The sequence below is a fragment of the Polistes canadensis genome, unplaced genomic scaffold (genome assembly GCF_001313835.1).
Source record: "Polistes canadensis isolate GaletaPanama2010 unplaced genomic scaffold, ASM131383v1 scaffold_324, whole genome shotgun sequence".
NCBI lineage: Eukaryota > Metazoa > Arthropoda > Insecta > Hymenoptera > Vespidae > Polistes > Polistes canadensis.
In genome coordinates this window covers 72,154-99,925 of record NW_014569871.1, presented here as the reverse complement: position 1 = coordinate 99,925, position 27,772 = coordinate 72,154, and the positions used below count along the sequence as shown (strand labels likewise).

General features: G+C 37.9%; 2 protein-coding genes across 7 annotated transcripts in view; one reads left to right on the top strand and one right to left on the bottom strand.

Moving 5' to 3' along the window:
• Positions 1–25,785, bottom strand: part of LOC106791598 (dystroglycan-like) — a 49,806-nt gene extending 24,021 nt beyond the window's left edge. For 2 of the 5 annotated variants that reach the window (XM_014757335.1, XM_014757339.1), the window contains exon 1: positions 6,753–7,062. The gene's annotated coding sequence lies outside the window, so the exon portion shown is untranslated. Of the gene's footprint in view, positions 1–5,563; positions 5,864–6,752; positions 7,063–25,587 lie in introns of those variants that run through there. The other 3 variants (XM_014757336.1, XM_014757337.1, XM_014757338.1) reach the window with 3 other exon arrangements.
• Positions 25,786–26,173: 388 nt separating this feature from the next.
• The window catches only part of LOC106791600 (mediator of RNA polymerase II transcription subunit 20), a 73,010-nt gene continuing 71,411 nt past the window's right edge, over positions 26,174–27,772 (top strand). Inside the window, exons 1-3 of one of the 2 annotated variants that reach the window (XM_014757343.1) lie at positions 26,174–26,748; positions 26,888–27,096; positions 27,365–27,507. In XM_014757343.1, the coding sequence (XP_014612829.1) occupies positions 27,083–27,096; positions 27,365–27,507 (157 nt within the window). In that variant the 5' untranslated portion in view covers positions 26,174–26,748; positions 26,888–27,082. Of the gene's footprint in view, positions 27,097–27,364; positions 27,508–27,772 lie in introns of both variants that reach the window. The other variant, XM_014757342.1, reaches the window with a different exon arrangement.

Sequence of the window (27,772 nt, the reverse complement as noted above, 5' to 3'; positions counted from 1 at the left end):
AAAAAAGAAATCGAGAACCTGGTGGGCTAGACGATAGTTTATGCGGTAGAAGGATCGCGTTACAGAAGCCGTCGACCCGGCTACTACGATACGACTACAAACAAAATATTTAACGTAAGGATGTGCAAGTTATTATACGCGCGAACGGATCTTTCAAACTAAGGGGACAGAAATTGCCGGATCGGAAAATCTCTCCAAAAAGTCTTATTTCCGACTTCGTCTGAAGGCTCTTAGCATTCATAGTAATGCCGAGGAATTACTAGCAATGACGGATTTCCTGCTTTGACGGTAACATATACAATACATATATGAACATATGCAATGGGAATGCAACGTTCGTGTGTGGATCTACGGACGTAGTCTGTTCACGTAAAAGCAACTTCTGGCCAGTACCGTAGTCGAATGGACGGACGGACGGTCGGACGGACGGTCGGACGGACGGACGGATGGTCGGTCCACATGCATACACACACTCTCTCTCATTCTACACTCTACCCTCGTCTTCCAAGTTCATTCATAAGTTGCTCAAAAGCGAACGCAACACGTTCGAGGCAGACACAATACCCCATCTTTTGTTTCCGCTTGAATCGACATTTGCTTTGGTTCTTTTTTTCCCTCTAGCCTAGGGAGTTTACCACAGACTGGCTTCCTTGGGGCGACTTGCATTAATAAACGTCATGAATTACGCAGCTAAAAGGGGTCTATCGGAAATGAAATAATGATATTAATATTATAAAAAATATTTGACGAGGATTCACGCGTGAATATATGATTCTATCTAAGGAGAAAATTAAGAAAACGGTGAGACAAGGAATCACCCCACTCGCATAACTTTCTTACCAGTCTAAAATAGACTCGATAAAACTAGAGCTAAAGCTAAAAGGCTATGCACAAAGATATATGTTGTATTATGTCTGTTGGTATTTGAATTTGAAATAGTGTCTTACCCATTTGGCGTACAATACAACGGGCAGTCTATTTTTGTAAGACGAAAGATGTTATTTTAAGTGATTCGATAATATATTACATCATCTCTTGCGTGGTTGCATATTAGCTACGCCTTAGCGCTGTTTCATCTGAAACCGCACGAACACGCGCTTAACGTTACTTATTATACAAGATCGTGGGCAGATCGTTCTTCGTGGTTGCAACTTTGTAGAATTAGGTATGCCGAGGGTAGCTATACGATATTATCGAGACCTTCCATTAGCAACTGAATTCGTTGTACTTTGACTTGGCGTTTCGTGTAAAGCTTTAAACTTATTTTTCGCTATCATGGACGGTAATTACCAATTAGGTAGTAAGGACAAATTTTTTAGTCGAAATGAAAAAGTATCTAACGTAACTACGTGTCGGTAAGATTTTGAACAGGCTAGTAATAAATAAAACAAATTTCTCATTAGTACGGACGATAATAAAAAGTGTTTGAAAGCTTTGAACTCTTCTAAAAATTGCTAAAAGATCTTTGTTCGTCGGAACAAGTTCCATCTTTGTGCGAACGGAAGTTAAGGGCGTGGCTGTGGGCAACGTCTTATTCCTCGTCATTTTTCTCATACACTTAACATACGCGGGAAATATTTATCGATCAATTGCATCGAAAGTATATTTTACTTAACTTTTAACAACTTTTTTCAACAGCTTTTATAAACCCCTATTTCGTTGAAAACTTTTGACGTTCGAATGAGTAACTAAGCGTTGGAATATTAATGGCGAATACAGTCCCATAAATCTCATTGCCGTTTGAATTTCCACGAAAGGGGCAAGCGAATCGCGAGCGAATTGGATTTGATTTCGATCGTGATACCTATTACTACAACACTCCTAAGGATTTCATATATTTTCCACACATTTCTCATTCTAATTCGAGAATCATTCATAGGTGATGGAACAATCGATTATTCGAATTAGTACACTCCGTTCTAATACATCATAGATATTACTACAGATTTCTACGAGGAACGCGTCTAATTTTTCATTAAAATTCGTCGTAAATGGGACAAACTTGACTGCCGGTTAAAACGACTGCTATAATAATGACCGGAACGTTCACCTTTTTTATTCTCTTATATTTTCGTAAGTTTCAGTGAACTCTACAAAAATCTTTTAGCAAACAATACGAGAAACCCTCTAGCCAAAAATTTCCTGGGAAAACTCTAATTTAGTATATAAACTACAAAATATTCTATCCTTGCGACCTAAGAATAAGATTTACTTAAATAATAATATAATTATACTATAACAGTTATAATATATCCGTTTACAATTATCATTGTAACATTAGTTGTAACAACTACGTCAGTCAGTAAAAATTATCTTATAAGTCTCGGCTGTGCGAGAATTGATTGTATATTCTTCTATTAATAAAAAAAAAAAGAAAAAAATAATTTTCGCAAGTACGTATCTATTCCGTGTTTTCTAGTCGAACGATTTTACGTTCGGAAATAATGGGAGAAGAAGAAAAAAAAAAAAAAGAAGAAGGAAAGCACGTATAGGTCAACGGTCATAATTCACCGTCGACGTGCACTTTCTACGGCAATTTTTATCCTAGGCGAATAAAAATGATATTGCCAATATAATCGTTCCTACGACGAAAAATATATTGCCGAGCTATGCAAAACCATCGACCTGTCTATTATTATCGCTATAAATAAAGGAAAAATCGTGTAAAGCAAAGGCGGGAAGCGGAATGCGGGAAGCGGAATGCGGGGGACAGGTGCCGTCCGTGAAAATAATCGATGACTTTCATGGTAAATGTCACCGATCGAGCTGCCCCATTAACGTGGGTTGGTTTTATCGAAAGGAAAGCAATCGATACGTATCGACTACTACGACGGTTGCCGCAAGCCAACAAGCAAGATAAAAAGAAAAAAAGGATTTCTCGCGTGATATTTCAAATTTCCATTAAAGCGCGGAAAGATCATTAGAAAAGAAATTTCTCGTAATATTTCATAAGCGCGTAAGACGTGTTGCACAATTTAACGGAATAATTTAGCTTCTAATAATAAAGAAGCAAGTAATAAGTAGCTTGATTGTCAACGTTAACCTGCCCCCTGTCCCCTTACCCCTACCACCAAGATCTATGACGAGAGATACATAACGAGATACGGGTGCACGCTTGGTTTAACAAAGCGTAAATGTTAATCGCGCGGTGACTTTGTTCGCGATAAGATTAAAAATAATATAGATTTTTTTTCGCGCGTAAACAATGCACGCCACTAACTTCCGATAAAACGATGCGATAAAGTTTGTGCACGCTATCATCGGTATAAGGTAAAAACGCGCATTCTATGAACGATAAATCCATATATATGTTCTCCTCTTCTCAAGCTCGTAAAATGGTAGGTCGCAAACATTAGAAGAACTCGACGATAGGTAAATGCCAAAGTAAAATGCCGTTAACCAGGACAATGGTCGAAAGTTTTGAGAACGATGAGAGAAGAAAGTAGTATACACGTACCGTGCACAAATACCAACGTTAGTTTAACCGAGTCCTTTTTACGTATAGGTATACTCCTGTGAGTACCGAGAAACCCTTTGCCTATGCATAGTTAGATTTTTCCAATGAAACTTTTAATACCGTTCCAACGGCCGAGTTTAGACGCGTTCAAATTACTCCGTTACATTCAAAAAAGTACTGGCCAAGTTCTTTTTCTTTTTTTTCCCTTTCAAACTTCTTTTAATACGACGGAGGGAGAATAAAATCACGACGATATTAATTGCAAGACAATAAAAAGGAAGAAGAGGGCCAATTAATTGACGTGGTCTGTTTTGATTTGAAAAAAAAAAAAAAATTATCTAAAAATATATACATCGAGTTGGATTCGAATTTCACGAGTATTTTTTACAAATGTATACGGGAAATTATTTTAAAATAACTCCAATAGGAAATTCATTGAAATAATTATTTACTGATTCGATGAGTATTTATTATTCGTTGCTTCGACGGATTTTCATTAATATTATTCGATATATTCTCGTATATATTTAATAAATTAATAATCATTTTTAACTTATCCTCCTATTCGTTTTTCTTCAACTATAAACGAATAGAAGAAAAAAAGATCGCCGATCATTGTCCGATTCTTAGGAAGGGAGTGTAAATGGGAGCATTGTGGGATGCATTTCCTTTGGCCTACGCCATAACGCGTCGATATCAAGGAACAAAATCAAAATAAGAGGGAGAGATACTCGCGTAATTTCCACGAATTCCATGCATCGTGTTATGGCTGAAGAAGCAAGAGAGTGTAGGCAGACGTTCCTATTGAATATCCCCGTACAATAGATAGAACGAACACCTACGCACCCGGAGGATCTAGAAACGATTCATCGTTGGATCATGGAACGATTCGTTAAATGGTAGATGGCTGGCTGTTGTTACTCTCTGTCTCTAATGACTAGTAATAATCGGGCGTGAGAGTAAACGGTCCGTTAATTAGCGTTAATTGTTCACGAGATAAGGTCGCACATAAATACAAAAGCCGAATTAATTTTCGAGGAAAATCATAATGATTCCATATGTATTCTACGAGAAAAATGTTCATTCCATTCAATAACAAATATTTTGATCTCATCGTATTAATTATATTATGACCATTCAATAAAATAGGGAATCTTGTTATAAGTTTGCAAGTGTACGAACAAATGTTACTTTTTCTCTTTCTCTTTGTTAATAAAGTTTCGAAAGGTAGGTAGGTAAGACGTATTCGCAAAATTGTTGACACTCGTCGTAACAATGAAAAACGCCAGCTGATTCGCAGATAATCGAGCTGTGCCAAGTTGAGGAGTCCGGAAACCTGTGTTTGGTTTTTGCTGTATACTGCTGTTGCTGTTGCTGCTGCAGTACACCTACCATCTTCGGTCTTATTGTATCGACGACCCTGTTGGTCCGTTTAAGAAAAGTTTGACACCTGGCGAGAACCTGGCAGCAGGAGGGGACTTCCTCTTTCTCCCTTTTTCCTCTTTTTCACAAACAAAGACTTCCATTTCGTTTGATTTAACCCAAAAATAGAAGCAAATTGCATCATCAGCTGCATTTTGGGCCACCCTAACCATCGGTTTCTTTTTTGGCTACCCACCTTCCTCTCTATGCTTTCCTTTGAGATCTAACCTTCTCGTCCTTCCTTCCAGGAATTCCAGCGTTCTTTTCAACGTTCTTAAGAAGTATGGACGACAAGGATAGTACGGCTATTGGACAACCGGATAGAAGGGAAAAACGAGACGAGACACGACGACTCGAATTCCTCCAACACACATCCAATATTATCGTAGTTTAACGTTAATGGGCGACTCATTTCTCTTACAATGAAATTTCTATCACGCGTATCGCAAGAATTTATTGATGTGTTTTAACTCGCGACGTCGATCGTACGATCAATGAAATTTCTAAAAAAAACTAGCAATGGAAGGAAAAAGTTCTTTATCAGTCGATTTATCTACGTTTACATCTGTCCGAACTATCGTCGATTATCAAAAGAGGGCAAATAGATTCGATTAAAAAGTTTAGTTAGGTCGTCCTTGCAAGGAAAAAATATGCAAATGTAGGTTATAGCTTGGAAACTGTTACCTCGGTCTTGTCTTCCTTTAGCGAAACGGTAGGGCCAGTAACGAGACACGCGGATATCTCTTCCGAAAGTTATGAACATCATCGAGAGACCGTGGAGAACACTACCCGTCCATCCTGAATATGCATGAAGTTTTCTGAATAATGCGGAGAAGGTAGTGAACCTGACTACCGGGGACACGGCATCCAAGCGTTAATCCACGTTGGACAGAACCGCGATACGCTTCTCGAGAGCAATCAACGATCTTTCTCAGCATCGTCCACGACTGGACTCTTCTCATCTTGGTATTTTCCTTCTTCCTCCTATGGCATAGAGAGTAATTCGTCTTTGTAATGGTAGAGCTGCACCACTTATGCTAATATTTCGTGCATCGTGCGACAGCATGCATAATGCAACCCCGAAACTCCAAATTCGTGGCCCGAATAGCGGACTGACGACTATCCTAACTCGTACTCGAGTGAATGAGAGAGAAAGAGAGAAGAGGGAACGGTCGCTCAACTTTTCTATATTATTATGAATGTTTTTACGAGAAACATCTGCTACAAACTTGAGACCCTGACTATTATCCCTCGGCTCGACGTATTCAAACCATTTCTTCATTTCGTTAACATCAATGTGTGTATTTTGAGTTTTTAAACGAGTAATAAATAAGAATGACAAAACGTTTCGAATAAATATTTCATCGTTTAGCGTACGATGTTCAGATTAATAGATGTAACTTACCAGGTAATCGATAATACCATATTACATACATACGTATACAGTTTCGTATTATCTTCGAATATTATCGACGAATAAATATCTCGGCAAACGGATTAAAATTTCTTACGCTTAACAAAATAACGAAACTCACAGGTTTCTCTTGTTCTCACGCACGCACGCACTCACCGAAACGTCACGAAAAGGGGCTAAACTACCCCTTTGTAAGATTCCCTTCCTGTTCCAACAGTTGATATAACCCTTTGAATAACGATACTGTTGCGTTCTGTCAAACGAGTACTATTTGATTTGAAAAAAAATAAAAAACCGACAAAATATTAAATATTATTTACGAATAAAGAGAATATAATATATAAAATAAAAATAAACAAATGCGATGTTGTTAGAAGCAAAAAAGAAGAAAACGAACGGTTTCGCGTTCGTGGCGTATCCTAACTTTGATTTTGCCATTGAAGAAAAGGGTTCACTCACCGCTCGAAAAAGTATTCCAAGGAAGCTTGGTTCCTCTTGATCGACTTTAAAATCCACCAGTATATATGTTTCCGTCTATCCTTCCTTCCACAAAGAGAAAGAGAGAGAAGAAGCAGCAGCGGGAAGACGAGGAACGGGAAAGGAAAAAACGTATAATGTGTGCCGGTCGACGAGACGAATGCTACACGTAGTCTCCCACGAGAGAAACCGTGAGGTGGAGAAAGGGGGAAAAGAAAAAAAAGGAAAGAAAATAAAGTAAATTACCGCGACGGTATTAAGACGACGCCGATGTCGACGAGGACGACGAGGACGACGAGGACGACGACGACGACGACGACGACGACGAGGACGACGCCGATGTCGATGAACGCGAACGACGACAACGACGGAGACTACTGTTGCCGACTACCACACCGTTTCTATACTGGCTGGCACTACTACTATGACTAGTCTATAGCTGCAACGATCGACGGAGGCGCTGGCCGCGTACTGTGCCGAAGAACCAAGGCAGTATGGCGCCCGGCAGCCTTTTCTCCTCCACCTCCTGCCACAACTTCCCCTTTCCCTTGACGCCCGCCCCAGCGGGTTCCCCTCTCTTCGAAACACCCGGCCGGACTCCCCCTTCGCTCCGCCCGGCATCACCCAACCAACTCAACCAGCACCCAATCTTTCTCTCTCTCTCTCTCTCTCTCTCTCTCTTTTTCTCCAACATATGTGTAACATTTTCTCTTCGTTCAACGCGTATACCTCTCTCTCTCTCTCTCTCTCTCTCTCTCTCTCTCGTAGCGAGTCTTCTATCGGCCAGCGACTCTCTTTCTCGAGTCTCTTGGCATCGGTTGTCTCTCTGCTACCGAGTCTCTGTTATACCCACTGTATATTCTTCTCCTTGTTGCACTTTCTGATACCTCTCGCATTTTCGCGGAAACTACATGCGTGGCACTCATCTTTCTACGTAGTCGAACATAATTATCTTCCATTTCTCAACGGGTTATCCGCCCTTCTTGTTTTGTTGTCCCGATCTTTCGACTATTTTTATTACCCGTGCAATAACACGTCATAGAACACAACGAACGTTTCTTTTTATTTCTATCTGTAATCGCTTTGCGCTGACTTCTACTAACACGAAAGAAGAAACGTACGAACTTAAGAACGGAAACTATTGCATCTTTCTTCCCCTTGTTTTCCCCGTGGAACAAGTAGGAACCACTCGCGTTCTCTTTTTTCGTTCGTTTTCGAAAAACTTTGGGCTTTGTTCATCTCGTTTCATGTGCTGCACGTTTCTAAATCGTTCCAATTTAACTTCCATTAAGCAAAATAGCTCAACGTTTCTTTACCAAAATGTTAAATCGATGTTTAAATCGCCGAAAACTTTGTACATTTTATACGCGACACATCATCAGCAAGCTGATACTTTCCGAAGGTTTCATGCCACGACCGATAACCCTACGAATCCTCCCCTCTCTCTCTTTTCCTACTCTTTTACGCGTGTCAGGGTTCCTACGTGATTCATAGCATTGTGTAAGTTATGCCTCGAGGCTAGCTCCCCTCTTTTCATTTCGGAGGAGACTGTGTTTGGTACATGAACGTGGGTGAAACACCGAATTCAAATTATAAATCGATTGCCGTTAATAACTCTCCCGACAGGGACGCTCCGTCCAACGAAAAAGAGACGTCTCTTTGTGTGTTTTTTTTACCTTTTTGTTTCTTTTTTTTTGTAAGCAAAAACAAATTAGCCTTCCCACTGCATTTTTTACGATTTTACCTATTGTCGTAAAAGAAACAAGCAAGTTAAAGTATGAAAGGTCGCGTGCATTCTCGAGATTACCGGTACGAATTGGAATCGTTATGAACGATCGTATTCGTATGAAAATAGTTTTTACGTATTAAATATTTAAAAAAAGAAACGCAAAGAAAGACGTCTTCTTTTTCCAACGTGGTAATATCTAATTACATAAAAGACAAATGCAGTTGGAGCCGTTTTAACGGAGCAACCAGCAACGAGTTGCTATGCGAAATTAATCGCATACAGATAAAGACAAAATTTGTGCTAACGTTCGTTTTTTCCTGACAATTTGATACATATGAATTTTATATTTCGATCGTCCAAACTCGACAGCTTATTTATTTCCGCTAACACGGCATTTGTGTGTTCAAACGACAAGACGCTTTCGATTCATCGTCGTTTTCATCGATCGTTTTGTTTTCTTTTACGATTTCTTCTATGAACTCTTCTTCTACCTAAGCGTATGAAGTATATGAAAAAGATTTAGCTTAATTAGTTAGGAATGTTTCGTTCGAGCGAGTAAAGAAAATTGCCGTTTTGGATACGACAACCCTGACGTTAATTTCATCGTTAACTTTCATTACATGCTTACTTAGTTAGCGGTATGTTAATCGTTGATCACGCCCGATAATAACTACTGATCGAGCGTGAAAGGATAATTATGATGACGTTTATCGATTTTCCCCATATCGAAAGGTTTTTACATTCGTAATCGTAATGAGAAATACATATAACTCGGCAAGTTAGCTTTGCCTAATATCCCCATTCGTATTTTCGCTTAATCCTTTTATAGTGTCGAGCAAAAAATCGTACTAATCGCAAAAAGTATCGAGCTAATTTGACTTCTTACTATTAGTATAGTAAGAAGCCCTAATATACGTGAAGATATATATCGTCGTTGGCACTTTGTGCAAGTTTAGTTTAAAAAGGTTAAGCAATAAGTACGAGATGTTTGTTCAGTTTTATTAACGAATCGTTGAGTAAACGACGAAAATTCGTTTTGCGAATTAATATCGTTCCTAAAGAATTCGAGAATCGTAGTTTAATATAAAGAAACGGCGAAAGGAAAAAAGAATAAGAAAAAGAAGAAGGAGGACTGCACCATGAAACACGGGGAATAGAGACCGGGCAGACTCGTTCGCGCGGTTCGCTCCCTTTTCATCTCCATGGCTGCAGTAGACCTTCAGTGATACTCAACCTTGACAGACCACCACCGCTCGTAATTACGTGGAATCCTTCGGGCGATCTTCGTTTAGACCATTTGACAATGACCTTCGACAAATACGAAACAAAACTAGGGACCATACTAGGGACCATACTAGGGACCATACTAGGGACCATATAACCAATAGCCCATTGGACGGATGGGTGTTTCGTCTATCGACCGAGGCTTTATTAGATTTCAACGAGAGTCCTATATCGATCTCCCCCCTCCGTATAGACCCGCCGTCGCCCGTCTATTACATGTATCTGTAATCCAAAGAAATTTTAAGAGAACTAACAAGGAGACCTTACGGTAGTGCCCTCACGGATTTTAACGAGCATTAGTATATTAGTAGTATACCTTTAGGGTGTTAACGTGGTAAAGTATTTTATCAAAATGCGAAGCCAATTTTCAGAAAAATACTTAAAAAATTTTGAATTTTTTGTATACATGTTTATATTATCTTAAATGCAAGTGTTTATCAAGTAGCGCGCTAGCGTAAGTAGTAGCGTTCTCGCTTCTCGTGCCCAACTCTGTTCCCTTTTTTTTTTTTAACTTACCCTTCGTTTCTAATACCCTAAAGACGTTTCTGTCGTATCGCAGATGTAAATGATGAGAGATCTGTAACTTAAAAAAATCAGACTTATTCAAATGTCTTTTTCTTACGCTTGGTTTCCCTTTGAGTGCTGAATACTCTTTGCTGAAGTGTTTAGTAGGGACGGAATACTTTATTACTAGTTTGTTTCTTTCCTTGATTGATATTATTAACCACGCAAATTCTAATAATAAATTATATTTAATAATTAAAGTTTTTGTTTCTTAAACGTAATTTTAATAATCAATACACAAAACAACATTACGTTATTTGCATTTATATTGACAAACACGTATATGAACGCTTGGCAACTTTTACTAAACGCATATATGCGTCCATAGGACTTAAAGGGTTCAAGAAGTCAAGTCACCGCACACGTTCTTTGTTCTTCGAAGAAATTCGTACGCTCTATATCGCCAAGTTTTTCTTTTTTCCTTGCAAATAGAGAGTCATCTTCCTCCCTACTGTCCCTACTATCCCTACTGTCCTAAATCTTTCCCTTCTATTTCCTTGTACCGACGTTCGTTCTTCCTTTTCTTCAAATTCCTTTTATCCCGGAATCTTTTTTTTCTTTATGCAAGCTCGCTCGATCGTTTAAAGAAAACAATGAAAGAAATATGGAGCAACAACACGAATGAAGACGAGTATTGCAGTAGATACTACATCATACGTCTTCGGTATAATACTTTAACAAATTTGTCTTTTTTTAAGCAAACTTCCTACGACTTCGTCACCTCTTCGATGAATTTCTCGTCCTCGTTTGAAGAACAAACGATTTGAAGTCATTTTCCGAGGGTAAAACTGGTCGATGCAGAGAAAGTAGTAGAAAGATACGGCATGCATCACAGTTCTTTACGATTTCACAAAGGAAGAGTAGTGCACTTTGAAAAAAAGAAAAATAATTTAAAAAGAAAATGATATTTTCAGGATGAACGAAACTCGGATGTTGCACCGAATGCGCCTGCACAAAACTTACTATCTTTCTTACTTTACTGGTTCTTCTATTACGTTGTCTTTACGATTTTCTACCAAACGAATTCTTAAACGTTACGAGGTTAAAGAATGGGGAAACAAATAAAAAAAGAGAAAGACAAAACGATCGGTTAAATTGTTCGAAAGGGACGTTTACTCGAGCAAGGAATTAGGAAAGATGCTTCTGTCCCCCTTCCGTCCCCCCACCCGTCTTCTTCTTCCCTTGGCATCGCGAATGAGTTTTTTTTCTCGGGGAAAAAAATTTAATTATCTACCTTCCTACCTTACTACCAACTACCATCCATTATAATATTGCGGAGAAAACAAAAGTTTCCCTTCGGCGTATACACTGGGATAATTTTTTCCGAGAATTTGACAATATTCGACCATGCGAGAAAGAAAAATTCATTATCCAACCCTTTGCGCGCGAGTTCCAAACATTCTTTTATCGGAGTTTACCGAAATTCTTTCAGGATTGAACGTATATATTATTTCAACAATTACAAAAGTAACGATTCAATTTCTAACAATTTCCTGACCACCTTTCGAGTCGCAAGACGGACATAAAATGATGATGGAAGATGCGTAGGTGGAAACGCGAAAATAATTGTAGTCGATTGATTTTACAGACACCCCTCCCTTTGCGTGTCGATCGATTATTCAATTAGGATAATACTACTATAAGATATTTCCTGCTAGTCCTTAATAACGACAAATATAAATACATTTATTATATTGTTATACGTCCATCGTAACAATGGATTCTTATTAACAATAAATGAAATCTATCGATCGGAAATGAATGTGAATCGCGAAAGGTGGAAGGAATAAAATTGCAAACCGATCGCGACGGGTTGTATTATGCACACACCGGGTGAAAGTAGAACGAGATATCAGTAGAAACAGGTGTATTCGAGTTATTGAATGCGTCAAAGGGAAATAGGCTCTTCTTGAGGCTGGTTTGGACGAGTCGACCTAATTTTAAAGTATCTTTTTATATTCGGCTTTTATTTAACTCTACTCAACGATCTCCCCGACCTAACTAACTGTGTATCGACGAGGAAATAAAAGAGATACGAATCGGATATAATTCCCTTTCTTGACAAATTTATTATATCTTTTGTGCGTGTATGGTCGATATCAAAAATTCAAAGCATGACAAGAGAGGATAAAAAGAAAACATAATGCAACTCGTTACGCGTGTGGTGCCTGGCCTGTTAAAACAGAGAACAAGACACTTGTCGTCTACGTTTGAGTGGCTCCTTTTCGACTATGGCAACGACTCCTTTTCGACTATGGGAAAACGACATAACGAGAAAGCGTGAAAGAAAGGAGATAGATCTATAGTACGAAAGTCATTAAACGAGAGGAAGAAAGAGAGAGAGAGTTGATATTGATGAAATATCGACCGATTCAACGCCTACTTAAGTTTGGTCTCTTATAATACGCGCAGGTGCATTCGTAAATTTAGCGAATATCAGAAAAGCCCACCATTTATATTTACGGATTTGAATGCTACGGTACGACGAACATTTTGTAGAACCAAATACACCGTTTATTCTTCAATTCGAGGTTTCGAATAGTTTTAAAGGTAAACCATCTTCGATAAGATCTTGGCAGGAATCTCGAAGGAGGCCTTTATATCGATACCTTAAATTCGAAATCCAAAGATTCGAGGATAGTAGAGGGATTCCTTGGCAACTAGGCGCACGTAAGTGCTTACTTACTACTCGAGGACGCGCAAGATTCGCGTCTCGGATGACTAATCTTGGTCCAGGGCCAACCTATGCGCGTGTGCGTTCCGCGTAAGTACGTGAACGGACTCACGACCCTCTTCGAGTTATTTATATCGAAATACGTCCGAGCTCGGTTGGAGATACCGAACGAACGAACGAAACGAAACAAAGTTTTACTCGCGAAACGATATTATGCACATGTATACGTACGGCCCTGATAACAAGAACATAAAATAAATTCATTAGGCCTTCTATAGAAAATTTCTTTATTCATCTTATATGTTAGAAACTTCTGTTAACGCTAATGAGAATAAAGATGGCGAAATGCGATTCGCCATCGTGGCTTCGCCGCGCAAAATGGGAATTAAACGGGTTAAATGAACAAAAGCACGCAATATCGTCACGTATTTTCTTGACTTTTTGTCTTCTAAGTAAAAAGGGTTATTAACTCTTATTCTTCTCTCGGTATGTGGTCAAACGTTATCTACCATATACTTTTCGATTGTCTAATATGTTAGACAAACTTCAGCGAAAAAAGAACGCGGACGGACGCGTTGTTCTCCGGATATACACATTAGGTCAAGTATCAGGGCGAAAAAAGGCACTCCTTATCCAATGTGTAATTAAAAGAGGCTGCGCCTAGTTCCGATTGTTCCTTCTGTCGAAGCGACGTGTCGCGAGGGAGGAAAAAACAAAACAAAAATAAAGAAGGAGAAGAGAAGAAATGTTAAAAAGAGTCCACGTACGCGCGTACACGTATATTTGATTATATAGGTATTCCGTTTAGGCGTGTATACCATTGTTCCCCCGTAATGGTTGCTCGAAGAGAGCAGGATGTCAACGCTATTACGGATGCGCGTATCCCAAGCATGAACATAATCCAAACACACAACATTAACCCACTTTTCTTTAATCACAAAGACAATCTACGGACGATCGTCCGAGTTCAACGTCTCGTAGTAGAGCATTTCGAGCTGTTGCAGTTAATTGCAGTTTACCTCCTACCCTCCCCTCATCTCTCTCTTGCCTTCTTCCGCAGCAGCTTTTTCATCTCTTTCCCGGACTATATTATTTCTCGCCTATTCTCGCGCCTATTCTCGCGCCTATTCTCGCGCCTATTCTCCCTTATTCACGCTTATTCCCGTCGTTACAACGAGATCGCAGACGATCATTATCTTTCTTAACATATTTTTTTACTCCTGAGAAATATTCTCCCTTTCTACGAGCTCATATATGGATACGATTCAATAAAATATACGGAATACTTTTGACTCGATCGTTCAAACGTTCTCTCAGTTTCTATCCGATGCTAATAAAGGAAGAATCAAATTGACAGGACACCGATTTTCTTTCAAAGTTGTAGGAGTTTATTAAGATCATAGATCGTGCAAACAGTAAGACCCTCCAATATCTAACCGCTCCAAAGAAAACGAAAAGAGACATTTCAAAATGCATTTTTATATACCACTAATAAGTTTTTTGCAGTATAATTAAAAAAAAAGAGGAAGTTATGGAAAAAAAATACAAACGGTTGGGTTGAAAAGTCTTGAGCTTTATCATTTTCCACACCATGCTAGGTTCAAAACTAAAAGTTCTCTCCTTATGGGAGAATCCAAATTTATCAATCCACCCGTGTATATTTTCTCTACACAATTTCTTGTTCTTTTAATTAAACTGTAAAATATTTATATTTCCATTTAACGTGAAAGTAACTGGTATATAAAAATGCATGCGAAACTTGTCCCTTCGTTTTCTTGGAAATAAGAGAGTTGGATGTGTTACTGCTCGCACGGTATACGATCCTCATTGACCCCTACAACCGTGTAGAATTGAAAAAAAAAAGAAAGAAAAAGAAAAAAAGAAAAAAATTTATTGTCCCGTTAACTTCCCCTTGTAAAAAAAAAAAAAATATGGAAAACAAATCGAACGATTAATTTTGGCACGTCTAAAAATAATTTGGAAAAAGTGTGAAACCATGAAAGTATATTCACCGAGAAGAGGCGGTAACGTTCGAATAATTGGATCCGCGTAGGTTAGGCGTCTTTGAGACGCCTCGAAGACGCCTCGAAGACGCCTCGAAGACGCCTCGAAGACGCCTCGAAGACGCCTCGAAGATGCCTCATCGAGAGAAAAGGCAGCCCACTCTGCTCAATCAATTTAGTTCCTCTCCTAAATAAGAGACTCCTATAAAACGAGCTAGCTGATATTAAAGTCTGATATAAAGTCTTCGTTAGGTACTACTTTTTGAAACAACGACAAAAAAAAAAGTATCGGCTGCTGCGATAGGATTTCTCTTTGTCAAAATATTCAATTAATCTATAAGTAGTAGTCTTTAATATACGTACTTATATATAGCTACGTTCCAAATAATCATCTCTTTTTTTTCCTTTTCACATTCGAAGATGTACAGTTAGAGAAGAAAAAAAAAAGAAATTTCTCGTCGCGATAAGACTCTTATCATCACATGTCACTGATATTTCTTTCTGTATACTTTCCTACATTCGAACTCGGCATAAATCTCGCTGGCATTCTTAGAACGTCCTGCCACTTGAGAGCGGTCTTGTTAGATCCCGAGATGTAATCCAATATAACATACGAGATAAATGTCCTCGTTTTTTTTCTAATCCGTTGAAATAGCACTTGATAATCGAGAAGGCATGTGACTTTAAGAAATCAAAATAAAGAAAAAACAAAAAGGGTTAATATTATTTCATATTCCTTGGACGCACCCCGAACTGTGACGATGATAATTCAATTATTGTATAAAGTAATGATGATTTTTTCTTTTTTTATTCTTACATGGGGGTATAGGTACAATTGTTAAAAAGAAAAATACTGTAAAGTCGTAATTCGTTGGGTGGCCAACGTAGCAGCAGGGCAAGTTGACTCGTGCAATTGACCCTGCCGTTCCTGCTTCTGCTTCTGTAGCTTCCATTGCCATTTGCTAACGCTAGGAAGCAAACCTCGCTAAAAATATCACCACAATCCAACCGTGTGCCACTCGCAACACTCGAAAACCGAACGGAGAAACTAACGGACTGCTATAAGTTATAGCAATATACGCGTTTTCTTCCAAGAAAATCAAGAAAATAGGTAAACGAAGAAATACTTTGCTATTTGATTTGAAATCTGTTATATTTAGAGAAGATATATATATAAAGAGAGAGAGAGAGAGAGAGAGAGAGAGAGAGAGAGAGAGAGAGAGAGAGAGAGAGATAGGTAACAATAAATAGGAGATATAATAGAAAATGTTTTCCATTCCATTCGATCGAATGGTTTATCCCAATAGGAGAATCGTTGACGTCGCGATGCAACCGATCGACTGGATTTTCGAGATAAAAAACGGTCGAGAGTTTCTATTTCTATAGATGTTTCTATCAAGAGTGGACTTTGAAGGAGTTAAAGTCAATCCAATCTTTCGACGAGTAGGGAACAGAATTTATTGATGTTACGAAAATATATATAACACATTGAGGTTGCGCGAATGTGCAAATAAATGTTCATAGGTATTGCACTTAACGCGCGCGATTAAATGATATTCTTCATAATTAAAAGTTTCATTCGTTTGATAACGATATGAACGATTCGTCGAATCACTTACCACCGGATATTCTCGTTTCGTCGTTCGCAACCGAAGCATCGTTATCACGAATTATTTTATAATATAATTCTGCCATTCCAAAGTATTATGCGAACAATAATACGCGAGATTTAACGAATCGTTATCGTGTCATTAGCACTAATTTCGTGGTTAGGCAGAATCGATAGTATCGAGGAGAAACGGCTATTGTTTAACTAATATTATATGAAGTGGGTATCGTTGATCAAACAAACCTATTATATTGTCCGATATTTCGATCGACGATGGAATCACAGCTTTGGAATCGTGACTCGATTATGGTCCCTCGTCTATCTATCTCTCGAATAATAAATTACGATAGCTTTGGAAAGGAAAAGCGTGATATATTTTCTTAAACGATAATAAACCATCATCGGTAGTCAAACTTGAACGCTATCGCTGACGAATTAAACGCTAGGTGCTTGTTTCCAAATTCTTATCTTCACGCGATAAAATGAATGACTTCGTTCTTTGAAATGTTTAAATCTTTAACTAGTGTCAACCCTTCGGTAAATGTAGACAGAAATTATTTCAAATATTCTATCTGTATATTATTATACGCGTGAACAAACGAAATGAAAGAATAAGGCGTCGTCGTTGTGTCATCGCTAAATAATATTCATGCTATCTTAGCCATCGGATGATATTCGATTAAAGCTTTTGCGAACACTCGGAAAAGCTGTAAGACGACGAAGACGAGAAGGTGGCCATTCACCCCGGCAGTCTCAGAATAACTGCATACCTATTTGCCCGGGGTAAGCAGTCAGTGGTGCACACGCTCAATTATTTCCCTAGGAAGTTCCTTCAAACCGCAAGCATCGAGCTTTCCTCGCTCTCGTTTATTTCAATTTTCTTTGAAATAACATTCGAGGATTTATTTTGAGTTTTTATTAGAAACGAAAGATTCAACGTATCGACTATCTATTTAAAATCTATTTAAAATCCCTGAAGCTGCAAATAAATAACATTTATTAAGAAAATTAAGCAACAGTCTAAAATTGACTCTTGTACTATAATCAGAGTAAAAATAAGAGAATTATGACGAGATTATCGCAGACTGTTAGAAATAATCTATGCCGAAAGCAAAGCGTTACATGGATGACAATTTAAAAGTTGAAAGTCACTGGCACATAGAGACACGAGTAGACATTATTTGTGATACACGCGTATATTGAAACGCGTCGAGACGAAACGCGACGCGGAATTTCCGGGTTGGTCTCTAACAACTAATGCTTCTCCATTCTATTCAGGCTTGTCGTCGTCGAAAAAAAAGATAACACGAACGGAAAAGCACCTGGGGGCGACTATTTTTATCGGAAATCGTTTAAAATATATCTCGAATTAATAGTAGCAACCATCCCCTCCCCCTGTCGTGCTTTATTAAAGTAGATAACGAAAGAGGAAAAACTTGATGTTAAGCTTCAAGTTGAGAGACTCTGTGGGAAAGGGAAGAGAAATATGGTTAAAGCTCCTCCGATATCACTCGCGACCACCAAGCGGATATAGATTGCATAGGACACGGCTACTACTCTCTGATCCATGGAAAATTGGAAATCCGAAAACTACGAATTTTCATTCCCTCCGATTTCGCGTGCAACACCTTTTTCACATCTCCGGTTATTTTTGCATTTCAAAGAAGTTTTTGTTATTTGTCTGGAAATAGCTTCGCGTAAATCCTTGTACATATAGAAGGGAGTTTTAAAAGAAAATAACGGACGATGGGACGACGACTGTCGTTTATTTGTCACGGAAACTCGTCGATTATTTTATTTTACGGGATAAACCTATTAATACAGAACTTATAAAAGACGTCACGTAAAAATAAAAATAGTTACAGATAATTTAGACAATGTTTCATAAATGATATAGACTGATTATATAAATCTATATGCCGATCAAAATAATTTACATTTTGAATATGAAAAAACAATTTAAAAACAAATAGAAAAAAATTATTAAAAACTACTTCCCAGATACAGGATCGTATCAGCATGAGAAGCGAGCACACTACTACTTAGGTCTCCTTGTTAGATGCAAGAGCTAATAAAACATCAAACGTTAATGCAAATAACGTGAAACGATGGCAACTGAAAGACGAAGAAGAAAATTTGAATCTAGTCGGGATCTAGTGATCCCGAGGACTTTCGCATTTCGAAAGAATTTCACTTTTCGAAAATTGATTGAATATTATATGGCAACACTGATTTTTTTCTTTCCCTACCGTTCGATAATAATTCTTCCAAGGTTTTTACTCTCCTTATTTACTTGATTCTCCAAGTGACCCAGTTTGACTGCATAAAACACGTTCCAACCATCCCTCCCTACTCTCTCCATTTCTCCCTTCCAATAGCCTGAATCTTTAAAAAACATCTTTTAGGGCATATTCAACCGCGACTCGCGCATGTTAATTATTTAATCACTTAGAGATAGGATACTCGACATGGGCAAAAAACCAAATGAAATCAATACTTACCGCGAAAAATATTCGTATAGAAAGAAAGTGGGAGGAAAGAAGGATATTAAAAAAAGTGATGAAAAACAAAATCCAATTGCCGTGGCTCGATATTAAAGTACTGATAACCCTCCTATAACACGGTAAATAGCTTCCTAAAATGCCGTGTTATAGAAGCGTTACCTGTATATAATGAAAAGAATTCTCATTCACGATCGGATTCGGATTGGACTTAGCATTCATAAGATGTTTCCATTGATAATCTTCCCTTTGGCGAATGAACGATGGTTGAAGATTATTTTGTAGAAATAGGAAAATTTTTGTGATTTCTACTTGGAAAGTTTCATTTGGTCTCGCTTCGTGTCGTGGAAAGTTCGAAATCTTCCATCTCTGGGTTGCTCTCTCTCTCTCTCTCTCTCGTTTACCTCGGTGAGATTCTTAAACGTTTGCGTCTGTCGCACGGAATACTAAGGATCGCCGCATCCGCCGCACTTCCCTTTGGATTCTCGCGCATTCATTCGGTAGCTTTGTGCATTGCATGCACCCTGCCAGTTTTATCTTTCCCTCGAACTCCTCTTCTTCTTCCTTCTCAACAAGCAGTCTCCTCCTTATTCTCTTTCTCTCTTTTATCATCTTCTTTTGCGATCTCGAATTATACGATTTAACACCGACGTATGTATGTAAAACCACCGTGTTTGTTTGTCCGCGAGTAATAATGAAGATAATCAGAGTTACGTTTCATCCATCTTTCTAAAAGGAAACGCCTTACCTCTTACAATACACGCCCGCGTTTGTGTATTTCTATTATAATACATATGTTCGTTCGTAAAGCAAAGAAACCGAGAGTCGGTCGGACGAGAGCATGTACTGCACATCCTACGTTTTTATATACACGGTGATCTTGAAAGAAAACAGAAAAATATCTTTACTCTTCGTGTAGGGATACAGAGGAAAGATCTGGCATCGTCGAAAATCTCGCGATCGGATTCTTATATTATTAAATTAATGCTATCAGGAGAGATCCTTCTCGGGAAATCAATTTTTTCCAAGATATCGTTACAATCTTACGTTGTAGATACACCTTCTTTCATCCTTTTTCGCGAGAATCGAGTTATTCTCGACTAGGTATATCGTAGTTGCGGTAATTCAAAGTTATAAGGCAAAATAGTAACTTATTTCCACGTTTTTCTTCCTAATAGAGGTACATAGTTGAACGTAGCAGAATAAATATTAGCAACAAAAAATCTACTATAAAATGCGGTAAACGTGATCAAAAAAACAAGACTAAAGCAAATTAATCGTACATACTCTGGTAAATCGAGAATACGGCAGTCGTTGGGAAGATAGACATTTATTTTGGATCACCGTGTACATTGAGTACGCTCGCTGGTAGATGTAACGAGACTGTCTCCCTTCTCCGGAGTGGCAAATGTGCGTTAATTCTTGTTAACGGGCGGAACGGTTAGGAATCGCGCTTTTATTCTACAAGGCAAACACGTCTTTTATAGAAACGCTTTTATAGAGAGACGCTCGGCGAAAAGTTGGACGAGAACGTCGACGTAGAAACACAAACGAACGATTGGAAAGATAGGAGAGAGAGAGAGAGACAGAGAAAGAAAGAGAGAGAGAGAGAGAGAGAGAGAGAGAGAGAGAGGGAGAGAGAGAAAAGAAAATTCTATCAAGCAAAGAAGTTTTTGCTTTTTACCTTGTCTCGTTGAGTAATCTAGAAACGCGAAACTTTTGAGCCCCTATTCGTTTGATTTTTCTTTTTTCTTTTTCATCCAGCATGGAAAACCTATATGCACGAATATATATACGGTATTTTTCGATTTTCGACGGGTAATCGAAATTTCTCGGAGAAACATCGAGTATGATGTAAAAATCTGTACTCGTTTGCTTTGGTAGAATATTTCAACTTTTTTTAATGCATAGTACATGTTCAACCTTTTGACACACAGGTGTATAAATAGATATTCGTCGATTTTCTGATATCGAAAAAGTAAGTACTTTGCTAAATTTCTTTTTCTTCAACGACATGGATAGCTTCCAGTCATTGACATTCCTTCTTACGAGAATATTTTGTAACTTTTTTTAATCCCCACACGTGTTGCTGCGACAAAGATGCGTAATGGTGATGGGGCTTTTGTTAAAAGTGATACTGATAAATCGTAGATAGATGGATAAGTCTCCTAGTCAGTTGTCTTCTTGATATCAACCGATAAAACGAGACAACGATATTTCGAACTAAAGATAATAATCGAATTTCTAGAGAGGAAGGAGAGAAATGTGTAATATCGAACCAGTGGAAATAGCTCTCGGCAGAGGACAATAACCGGAAATCGTTCGATTCATTCGTTTTATGCTTTTTACGGCAGGATGCTCGATCAGTTTAAAGTCGATAATAAAACCCGCGCCCAGTCTCTTTTTCAGGAAAAATTCGTTGATGTTGTAGGAGAGCGAGAGTATAACGCGAACAACGAAGGATATATCTATACCTACTCGGTTCTATACCAGAGTAGAGTCCACCTACCGTGGACATTCGCGCTCGTTAGGTGTAATTACACAATGACGAGCAACGCGATAAAGTTTACTCGATGATCACCGCGGAAGCACGTTCACACGTTTTTCCTCCTCGACCAAATGCTTTTATTTATTTTTACCTTTTTTACCTTTTTCCTCTCTCTCTCTCTCTCTCTCTCTCTCTCTCTCTCTCTCTCTCACTCTAATCCTTTTCAGAGATCCAGGAACCGCGTGTTTGCAACTAGTGCCGCAAACTCCATTACTTATGGTTTCTATAAATATTAGCTGAATCATTAAAGACGGTTCAGGGTTCAGTGGAACGATGACGTCATTGGGTGAGAATTGGTTCAACAAGCAACGACCGCAGCGCACTCGTCTCCGTAAAGTGCCTTTCGTCTTCCCGAGAACGGTCTTCCCAAACGGTCTTTCACTATCTCTCCATCTCTTCCCTTCCTTCCTCCCACCCACAACTTTTTTCCTCTCCCATCTTTCCCGATTTTTTTCCTTCTTTGTCTTAACTCGTTTCAACTCTCGTTGGGTCGTTGCGCGAGTACCGATGGCTACTAACTCGACAGGAATGTTTATGGTTAAGCCAGATGTCTAGTAGCTTTGGCATTGATGCATCGCCCTTTTTCTTAGCACCTCTTTTTTTTCTATCCGTCTATCCCTCTCTTTCGGCATCGAAAAACTAACGTCGATGACTACTATGGGCCTCGAAGATTAAAGGGAATTAATATGGCTATCCATCTATCGAGGAAATACGTAGCGAAGACGAGATACAAAAAAAGATAACAATCCGTAGAGTAATTATCAAAGATAAGCTAACAAAAGAACTCTGTAACACAGCTTGAAAATATTTTCGTGATTGATTCGAAACACTTATTACGACAACAATTAGACCAATTGAAACCTACGTTACATTAGCACACATCCGTAATACAATGGGTGTATTGTAAGTGAAGGAAGACGATCGCGTTTTCCGAGTCTTGCGAATAATGCGAACGGATGCCCTAAGGAGACGGCAGGCATCTTGCTGTTTCTCCATTACGCCTGGAATTTGATTCGAGCTTGCAATGACATTCCACCGAGCTGATATAAACCTCGACTTCCATGAACAGATCCAACCGCGACGAATATCGAGGCCGTAAAACGCTAGCGATTTGATTTACAGGAAGAAAATACGGGATGATGATCGTGTAAAACTGCGATATAATAAATGTTAGACGCGGTTTTCCTACCTTCTATTAATATTACACAAAGAAGACTGGCAAATACTGAAAATAGAAAGACAAATAATCTCGATTTAATGAAATAAAGTTTGAGATGAAAGGAAATCCTCCTTAGTTTATACATTTTCTTACACGGTGCATTTATTTGACCAAAGCCAATATAAGGGGCTTTTATATATCCTACATATGTATTTCCGAGTCGAGTGTCGATCTCTTCCTTTAAGATCGTGAAGATTTATAAATGAACGGAACGTGACGTCAAACGCGATAGCTATTTTTTCTCTTTCTTCAACGTTCCTGTCTTATATAGAGATAATTTGATATTTGTGGGTGACGAGAACGATTGAATGCAATTAAACGTCCGTCGTAAACTAACCGGCTCATTTCTAACAGCAACTACTTTCAAATTATTACATTTGAAAGGAAATAATTGTTTGATTGTCTCCGTAGTAATTAATTGTGGGGTAAGAGCATTGAGAAGTCAATAATAAATAGTAGAATAAAGGAGTAATTAAAGGAAAGATAATAAAATTCCGTTTATTGCAATGGGAAAAGCTCTATTATCGTTAAAGAAAAATATGATTAAGTATTTTAGAGAAAATAAGCAATATCTAGGGACTCGAGATGCCATTCCGATTCTCGTTTGTCTGCCTGCCTACCACTGTCCAATATCGATGGAATATTTAGCGAGCTAGCAAGCTTAAGGGAGGAGCATTTTCTGCATGTCAGTCACGTGCCTTTCAACATCCGGTCATAGTTTCCTGCCTAAGCGCGTCTCCCACCTCCAGGAGTAGTAGAATATGGCGCTTATTTTTGTATTTCGTTCGATCCTCCTCTCGTTACTACGTTACTAACTCGAATAATAGATATTTTTCATCTTGATTCGTCGCGTTCGAGAATACGAACAATTCTCGGGCTACCTATCGACTCTCACGAAAATGATTAAACAAATATCTGCACGAATGTCTCAACAATCGATCCTTTTATCGATCCCCCTCCCCCTCCCCCCCCAATACGAATATCTATAACGATTTGAATTTTGATTTGAAATTAATCGGGATTGCCTCGCGTAATCCGGTTTTAAACGATTCCATCTCAACTCCGCCGACAAACGAGATTTCAATAGTGTGCGGCGTTTCCCTAGACGAATTCCAAGTCGCGAACCACTAGGCGTGGTATCAATTATCCGCTACATTTTTTTCCCCGAGTTTCAACAACATTCGCTTGGTATTAACAAGAAGATTATCGACTATATTCTCTTTTACATTTGGTCTCGCGTAGGCGTGTTTAAGCTTTTAGAAAGTAAAACTTGAAAACTCGAAAAAACGCTACCTTAATCTTCTAACGTTTCTAACTTTTTTCGGATTACTCCCGTCGTTAGGGTAACACTGTTCGACGATCTCTCAGATCGTTTAACTCGGCAAAAGTAATGCATTTCGACAACGACAAAAAAAAAAAGAAAAAGGAACAAAAATATGCGAGTATCGCAATGACCCATTTTTTTTCATTTTCTATATCTACCGTTTCCATCGCAGTCTTTTTACAAACGTGTATTATACGTTCGTTCAACAGCGATATCATTTAACCTCCTATGTTATAAAACACGTTTATTGACTAATGTAAGTATCACTCGATGATAACGATGCCCCCGTACAACCGGGGCATCACTCGTCTTTATTCTATCGCCAAGGATTTGCTTAAAAATATTTTCCACATATAATATTATTTGCAATTTATCTCTCATCCTACACAAGATTTTATTCATGAGTAAAGTTTGCACAGAAAACGAATAAGAGTGTCATTTAAAACTATTGGTATCGTGTGTTTAAAATAAAGTAAGTCAATTAAAATTCGTTTTTCGATTATCGCCCAGTGAAAATGCATAAAAATATACAAACCGTATACGAAACATACATAACATACAAAATATGCAATTGCATTAAACTATTCCTTTAGAAAATCATATAAACAATAATAAACAATGAAAGAATTTTAAGTGACTTTCGTAGTTAACAATAATCCAGTCTAAAAATAAAATTCAAACTTATATTCCGTGCTTTTAAACTACAATATATATTTTCTTAAATTAATTAACAATCATTAAAAGGTATATCGAACACTCGAATATATTCTACTAATATTTTTCAATTATTTCAACTAAAATACATTTTTTGTTAACGTTATTAGCCAGTAATGGCTTCGAATTCAATGTGATTATCTAAAAAAAAACATATTAGATCAAAATTATTTTATATTCAAAGTATATAAATATATGTGTCATTTTTAACACAAATGTACTCTGTATTATTTTAACTTTAATCTAGATACACGATATGATATGTTAAAATGCTTTTTCTCTAAACGATCTTTGCCCGTTTATTCTTTCCTTCTCCCTTAATGTATGAAAACATACCTACTTTTTTTTCATATACCATACCTTCGTGCAGAAATAATGATAGCTCGCATGCAAATATATTATACATAAAATTTCTATTAAAGTACATACGTGGCGATCTCTTCAAAAATTCGGATAAAAGCGAAATGAAAGAGAAAGGGGAAAGAAAAAGATTCGGTTGATGTCAGGTAGGTATTACAAAATAGAATGCACGTTCAACGTCGATGCCCAAATACGGAGAGGAGTAATCGACGTAACACAACTTCCAGTTGTGTATGTACAGTTGTATGTACAGTTGTATATAAGGTAGATTGTGAAATGTTCTCTTACCTGATTTTCGATACGTTTACTTTGATTTTTCAATAACCGTTTCGTTATCCACCGCCACGAAGATCCTGGAGAATTTTCACTTTCGCGGGACAAAGCGAGCCTCGAACGAACACTTTCGAATGGTCCTCGAATATCGATGACGAAACGAACCGAGTGTAAAAAATGCTTTAACGCGGTTGCAACAGATATCGCCATTTTCCAGGTACGCTCGCGACCTTATAGCGATACTAATGCCATCTATGCAGACACGCTAAATAACTAACCATTAGTTGGTATATCTAAATTATACCTAAATTTTAAAAAATATACGAACAATATTTGTTTTGATCGTTTAAATCAAAGAATACAGAAGTACATTTGTTATAACCGGGACCACCAGTGGGCGATAGCATGTAGAATATTGTATCTTTGATAGTATTTATACCGTCATCGCGTTAAGAGTATACTGTCGCTTACAGGTGCTCCCGGTTCTAACAAAATTGAAACTGGGTAGAAAAAAAAGGGACTTGTGGAATTTTTATATACTTCTGTATTCTTTGGTTTAAACAAAGGTACAAAATATCACCGTTTCTCTCATTAAATAATCTAATTTATTCGTTTCGAATCAATAGGGTTCATTCGAGTTGACATATTGTTAAATTTTCCTCCAGTTCGGTAGATAAAATCAAATTCGTTTGTTATCATTAGATTTTGAACTCAAACTCGTTAGAAAAAAACTGGTGCGTGTACTTATGTACGCACGCAAGAAGTTATACTTCTTTAGCGTAACAAAACATTTTTTTCGCAGCCTACAACGTTCCGCATTAATTTGCGTTTTGTTTTCCTTATTCTTCTCCCTTAGAAAACGATATTTTTTACATATCTCTGCATTAGTTTTAGGCATCTCGAAAACATAACCAAATGACTTCATGCGTCAACGGACATGGCGCGGTCCTGCTCTATCATTTAAGTCAAGCAACGCTTTGAGTACGATTACAACTTGGATAGGTGACCGCTTGAGAAAAAAAAGAGAGGAAGAAGACGAGAGAAGAAGATTCATGCCGTACATTTGAAATCGCTTTGCCCGCTCATCGTTAATATCAAAAACTTTGTGGTGTCGATTTTTCGGTCGCATCGTCAAATTCACTCTCATCACTTTATCCCACTTATCCGCTAAAAGAGGTATAAATTCAATAATAAATATAAGTAAAGTTAATATGTTAACGAAACGAAATAAAAATAAATTTCGCGCTTGATGAAATAAATAATGAATTAAACATATAATTTGAACACAGATATTGAACCAATTCGCTTTTCTTAGCATTCCCTCGGGTAATATTTGCATCCGAACAAATGCCGAATGTAAGTTTCCCTGCCATCTGTTGGAAGTTACGGTACTAGACCGCATTTTTCCTCATGTGTCGCGCGCTTTCATGTTTCCGAACGTTTATACCGGTGCATTTTGTTTCCTCGTAGTATTTTTTCATGTGGAAGATACAATATTAAAAGTGCAAACATGGGTGTGACAGTGTAAGTTAATTATACTTATGCATATCTTACTGGATATACAATCTGTTCTTTTGTATATTTCTTTAATTACTTGCTGTATCCCTTTCCCTAAGGTTTAATGTCGTAGAGGTTATGTCTTCATAATATATTACACATGTCGATCTTTCTCGAATTTGAATAGACGATTAATTTAGTAGAGTAATTTCGTATGTTTCTAACCGCGAGGAAATAAGTTCGATATAATTTCAATTGCAAGCATGGTAGCTAATCTTTCGTTTGCTATTCTCAGCCTGCAGCAATTTCCGATGACGGAAAACAGAACGGGACCGCAGACAATAGAGTTTTTGACAAAAAGGATAGTTGCTCTTGGAGCCGTACAATCTGGACAATTTCTCGTCGATTGTGAAACTTACATGTCGGTACCACAATTGGGTAAGCTCTATTTATTACCTTATATCCTCAATTTTTGAATTCAATTAATCACCCGCCAAAATAGCGGATAATATAGTATAAATTTTAACGTACAGATGGCTGCCCTTAAGTTAAACAGTCAACGGTATATATTACATAATATATTATTTGTCATAGATAAAGAGGAAAAACAATAAATGATTGAAGAATATGTCCTACACACGCGATAAGTGAACTAATATGTCTATAATTAGCAGAAACTCTTAACCATAAAGATAAATTTATA